Below are 6,000 nucleotides of genomic sequence, written 5' to 3'. Positions count from 1 at the left end.
CTATGGTGTGAGTTGAGAACAAATAAAAATTACGTTCCTTGGATCAAGTAAGGGACAACAGAATGCCCCATACTCTCATCCAGGCATTTCACACCTGCAATCCCAGCACTTTGGGAAGCTGAAACAGGAGGATAGCTTGAGACTAGGAGTTCAAGGCTACAGTGAGCTATGATTGGGCCACTGCACTCCAGCATGGGTGACAAAGGCAGACTCTGTCTCAATAAATAAAAACAAAACAAAAAGATAAAAACTCTCATTACTTAAGATTTTAAGACAATCAGTACAACTCAAAACCAATGATTTAGCTACAAATTTTAACTTTCATGCAAACCCCAAACAACCCTAAAATGTGTTATTTGGAAGTTACTTTTAGAACCATCAAAATTCAAAGATACTATTTAAAAATCCAGAAATAAAAACAAATTTGAATCATACATATTTTCAGTATCATTTAATTCTTTAATACTTTGGGGACATTTCCTTTTCCTTTAACAAAAAGAATAGAAGTGATACTATATACTGCTAGTAGAAAATTAAGAGCTTTTCTATAAAATCCTATGAAATTAAAATTAAATCAAGTCTTATTTTTAAAAATGCAAAAGAAGCCAGATAATAGACTTAACGACCATGAAGCAGACCCACTTCCCTCTGAACCAAGGATTTCCTATGCTTTCTAGATATCCCTTCAGAAAAGGCCTTCTCTAAATTAACTGAACAATTTGGAATATCAAGAAGTAGGTAGAGAGCAGGAATGTGAGCAGATCATCGAATACATGTTTTTACTCCATGATGACTAAAATGAAGTCCACAGAAGCAGGTGAGGAAAAAAATAACACAATCTCCTGATGTGCAGCTGTCACAGACCCAGAGCAGTCTGCTGCTGTGACTCTCTGCCTGCGACCTGAGGGTCAGTTGCTTCATTAGATGCAGTGGAAATAAAACTGAACGGGATCTGCAGAGAAATTTTAAAATGGAAGGTACACCTCAACAGCTTTTACTTTTGGTGAAGTCATATGGCTTCCACCATTGAGCAAACTGCAGTGCTTTTTTCCTCTGATCCTCAAAGCTTTCTCGGATGCCTTTCCTCCAAAGTCTTGGTTCTATATCCAGCATCCCACCTATGATTTCCTTTTAAAGAAAGAGAAAAGCACAAACACAAGCATGTATAAATAATGAAAACATAAACTACTTCTGTTTATTCTGCTATAAAATATAACAAGTAGTTCTCCATGACAATGTTCAAGCATAAATACTAGTTGAAGTTAAAAAAAATGTTTTCAATTAATTCTAACTATGCAAACCGTGTGATTCTAAGAGTCCAAGATAGCCGCACCTCCTATCAAGCAATTTGTCCATTTTGTTGCTTATTAGCACATCTACTAGATGGTAACAAAGGGGAGGCAGAAAAAGTGAAATTTAATTAATTTGATCTCCATTAGAGGCTCCGGTAAACAATTCTGCAAAAATGTTAATCAACTTGTAGCAATTATTAACTTTATTGCTCAACTGCAGGTGAAACCCAGGCTAATGTTCTCTCTCTGCTACCAAGTATATTTATAAATTAGTTTCTTCCACTATTAGCAGGAAATCTTTTTTTCAGGAAACAAAATCCTATTGTAATACTAGTCTAAGTAAACCTATCAATAGAATTAAAAATTATATATTACTTTCATGTAAAAAATCACATTCTCAAGTCCTGTAATAAATGGCTTTTTGGTTATCTGCGTATAATTTTTGATTTCCTTCATGATCCTCTTCCTGTGCTGTTAGCTATAGAAATAAATCAAATTTAGTCATGTGAGTATCCATGTAAGAAAGACATGGGGGAGACTCCTAATGCTTACATGCTTAGAGGGAGGGCAGTATGGTAACAAAGAAAAAAAAAACACAAAAAACAAAACAACAACAACAAAAAACAGACTAAGGATCAAATTCTGCGTAGTCAGTCTAGCTCCACTGGACTGTGTGGTGAGATCCTGCACAAAGCACATAATCTTTCAGATGCAGGTTCTTCATCTTACTTGGGGACCTACTATGCAGAAGCAAATGGCATTTATGTTGTAGGGGATACAGAGATAACACACTGTTGTCTTCAGACAGAATAGAATCTGGAGCTGTGGTGGGAGCCGTAATAATCCAGCTTTGCAACAGACTGTCTCATAAAGTAGAAGGTAAGTGCCAAAGCAGACCATTTGGAGACTCAAAAACAAAACAAAACAAAACTCTAGTTGTTGGATAGACCAAGAGATGTTTCATGGAAAAGGGAATCTCCTATCATCAGGGAAGGGAAATAAAGGGGTCAACAGAGATAGTAGAAAAGAGAAATGGGGCAAATTTAGATTTAGTTCGAGAGCTTCTCAGCATTGGTCCAAATAAACAATGTAGTTTAAGAAAGCCTAGCTTATAAAAGTTTACCTAAAATTGTCTATAAAATACCAAGGTTTGTCTTATCTGTACCATATAAGCTTGACTCTTGTTCTGTTATCAAAGCAGCTGTTAATGGAAAGGCTGCCCCCCTAATCTCTTCCAGCTCTCTGAACAAGTGCTTCAGCAGCAGACAGCAGGGAGGTCTCGAGCCCACAGGCTATTTCTTAAAAAGCAAATTTTGAGGAAAATGGCTCAGTGACACAATGCTGACAGAGAAAATTTACTTTTAACTCCAAAACTGTATCATATAAACCAGAATGCATGAATAATATGTGAAGAGAGGGCAATCTCCCAGTTTAATATATACAACTTTTAAAAACTGGATATTTTAACTTTCTTGTTTCTTGGACCAAGTTTTTTTGTTTGTTTGTCTTGTTTTTGTTTTTAATAAATCCAGCCATAGAGTTTCTAGTTATAAAGCTCTATTGAGTAACAACAGGATTTTCCAGAACAGTGGGAAAACATTTCCTTCTAGTTAAAAAACAATTCTGAACACCTCTCAAACAACTTTCTGTAATACGTTGCAACAGTTCAAAGATGCATGTAACTTTGTTACGCTGGTTAAACCATTAAGATCAAGAGCATTAAAAAGTGTTGAGTCAAACCTCTGGAGTTGAGATTCCTCTTGAGACATTTCTACTCATTGCAGAAGATGGTCCGCTGCAGGAGATGAAAGTGGGGAGCAGGGTGGAACACAGGGAATCCCAAGCAGAGCTCATTAAGGCCCCTCTTTTTTAGAGGGCCTGACTACATAGGGATAAATACGAGTGGAAAGGCCTGATCTACACTAGATGAAAGGCTCACTTCTAAAACTATCATTGCCCAGATTACTTTTAACTGTTTCAGTTACTGCATTAACTTTACTCCACTTCCTGATAGCAAGTAATAAAATTCTGAGATACTTTGTATACTTTAATTTAAAGACTATACACCACAGAATATAAGAAGGCATCTGTGGCAGTGGATCAAAAGATCTGTATGCTAATATCTGCCCAGAAACTATCAGCATAAAATGAGTCATGTGTTCTTCTTGGACTACACCTTGCTTAATTATAAACAAAGACGAGAAAATTTGTTCTCTAGTTCAACCTTGACTATATGCACCCCTAGTTCTGTCACTTACGAGCGCATTACCCTGGGCAAGTTACCTAATCTCTCTGTAGCTCAGTTTCTTCATTTATAAAGTGAAATTTATAGTAATATCCACACAATAGGATTATTGTGAGCATTAAATGAACGCTTAGCTCAGTAGCTGGCACAGTGTAAGCCCTTAATAAGTTTTAGCAATTATCATCATTCTCAACACAAGCCTGGCTGCCTCCAAAAACAACCATTATAGTAATTGTTGACACTGTCAAGAAATGTTTGGTTCCAAAGTAACATTCCTGGCTCTGTTATATACATTCCGGGATATTTTTATTTATAGTTGCTAGGTATTCTCTCTCTAAAAACTGGGTGGAGCAGTACTCACCAACTTCTTTGTATACTGTGCCCAAAGTTTTTATTTCCCTTCAAAAGAAAAATGTTACCAAATTGCTAACTCTGGGATTTTATCAAATTTGTGAGCATACCTTTCCAAAGTAATGAGGGAATTTGTGCTGATCTTCAATGACATGGGCAAACCCTCCGTGAAGGCCAAAATCCACAGAGAAGTAAGGTAACCCTCTGGGTACCTAAATAAACAGACAAATCACAAATGGAATGTAGTATGAAACCAGAAAGTTATATTTAATCCCTCCCTTCTTTGGAAGGACAGTAATCTTAAGCATTCCTCAAAACAAATGTATAAAACGAATTTCCAATTCTAGAGATATTTAAACAATGACCTAACTTTCTGAGTAAAATATCTCATTTTGGTAGCCTTTCAGCCAGATAGTTCATCATTATCTATGAATTATAATCAAATCCAACTATTTTGCTGTACTTGGGGAAAACCAAGGGAGAAAACTACACTTTAAAAAAATGCAAATGCAGAATAACTTCCCTTAGACTACACAAATAGAGAAGAAGTATATGCCTTCTTGTATTCTACTCACAATGCAGAACAGCAAGAGGGACCTGGCCACATACTTATAGCTCTCCCTGAATCTTTACAGTTACATATTTATCAAAGATAAATTATATAAAAACAATCATAATTTTTTATGAGCTAGTGAAGTGGATACAGCAACACTTAGTTTACCAGTCTTATTTCAAAATATCTCCAGGATTAAATCCCTACTGTCTTTTTCTCTCCCTTCCTTACTCCTTCCTTCCCTCCCTCTCTTTCTCTCTCTCTCTACACACACACACACACACACACACACACACACATTTTAAACTATCTCATGACTAGGAAAAGCCATAAATTCTTGTTTTCTCTATCAAGTAAGTAAATTCCGTGTCCTTGCAAGTTTTGCTTCAAAGCCTAAACTTTGCCACTAGAAATTATCCAAGTAGGTCAATTTATAGGAACATTTCTCCTCTCTAATCCCCTCATATAGTCTGCACTTACTTATTTGAGCACTGAATCACACGGTCCTACTTAACTATACAAATTGCATATTGTGTCCTTTAAAAGGTACAACGTGGGAGGGCACAGTATGGTATAGTGGAGAGTGGTCACCTTGAAATCTAAGGCAACTAAAATTAGGGCTTATAAAGTTGTTCATGTTATTTAAAAAGCACAAGTAAAAATCTGTTCACGAAATAGTATATAACATTAAATACAGAGAAATGGGTTACCATTTGTGGCTTTAATTTTTCTATATTTCCACATATTTAAATATAATAATGATGTTATGACCTTGACTATTAGGAAAAAGCAAAATAAATGAGACAGACAAGGCTCCAATTGCAACTCTGATTCTTGTAAGTGTGTTATCCCAGACAAGTTAATTAACATCTCTGAGTCTCATGAAAAACATGAAGAAATGCCCTAGTCCCCAATTTGCCAAGAATATACTGCCTTAGGTGACAAAAGGGACTTTGCAGATATTATTAAGGATCTTGAAATGAGGGGATTTTCCTGGGTTTTCCAAATAGGCCCAATGTAATCATAAGGACACTAAAAAGAGAGAGATAGGAAGGTCAGAATCAGAGAAAGATGGAAGATACTACACTCTTGGCTTTGAAGAGGAAGGAAGGGGCCATAAGCCATGGAATGCATGTGGCTTCTAAGAGCTAGAAAAGGCAAATGAAAGGATTCTTTTCAGAGCCTCCAGAAGGAATGCAGGCCTGCTGACACCTTGATTTTAGCCCAAAGAAACCCACTTTGCACTTGGATTCACCAGATTTTTAAGATAAATCTGTGGTGTTTTAGGCCAATATGTTTGTGGTAATTTCTTACAGCAGCAATAGGAAACCAATATACATGCCAAAGCTCAACAACCTATGGCATATATGCCAAGATAGCACAATGAACACACTACTACTTTCACACAAAAGGCAACTGCTGCCACAAGGTTCTCTATTCTCTTCCTGCAGGCTGCAAAAGGTACAACGTGCTGCTTGCTAGAAGAGTTGTTAGCAGGCATTGCAAAGGCTCTAGTATCAAAGCGTATGTACATTTAGCACTTTTTCTGCACTGGCCAG

The 6,000-nt window shown here is 36.6% G+C and overlaps 1 protein-coding gene across 1 annotated transcript in view; it reads right to left on the bottom strand.

Moving 5' to 3' along the window:
* Positions 1-430: 430 nt before the first annotated feature.
* CWF19L2 (CWF19-like 2, cell cycle control (S. pombe)) overlaps positions 431-6,000 on the bottom strand; it is a 119,591-nt gene continuing 114,021 nt past the window's right edge. Inside the window, exons 17-18 of the mRNA XM_011984756.1 lie at positions 3,999-4,100; positions 431-1,128 (exon numbers count right to left, since the gene is read on the bottom strand). Coding sequence (XP_011840146.1) covers positions 985-1,128; positions 3,999-4,100 — 246 coding nt within the window. The 3' untranslated portion in view covers positions 431-984. The remainder of the gene's footprint in view (positions 1,129-3,998; positions 4,101-6,000) is intronic.

This window comes from Mandrillus leucophaeus, unplaced genomic scaffold, assembly GCF_000951045.1.
Source record: "Mandrillus leucophaeus isolate KB7577 unplaced genomic scaffold, Mleu.le_1.0 Scaffold273, whole genome shotgun sequence".
NCBI lineage: Eukaryota > Metazoa > Chordata > Mammalia > Primates > Cercopithecidae > Mandrillus > Mandrillus leucophaeus.
The sequence above is the reverse complement of the archived record's forward strand: the minus strand, read 5'-3'. Positions and strand labels throughout refer to the sequence as shown.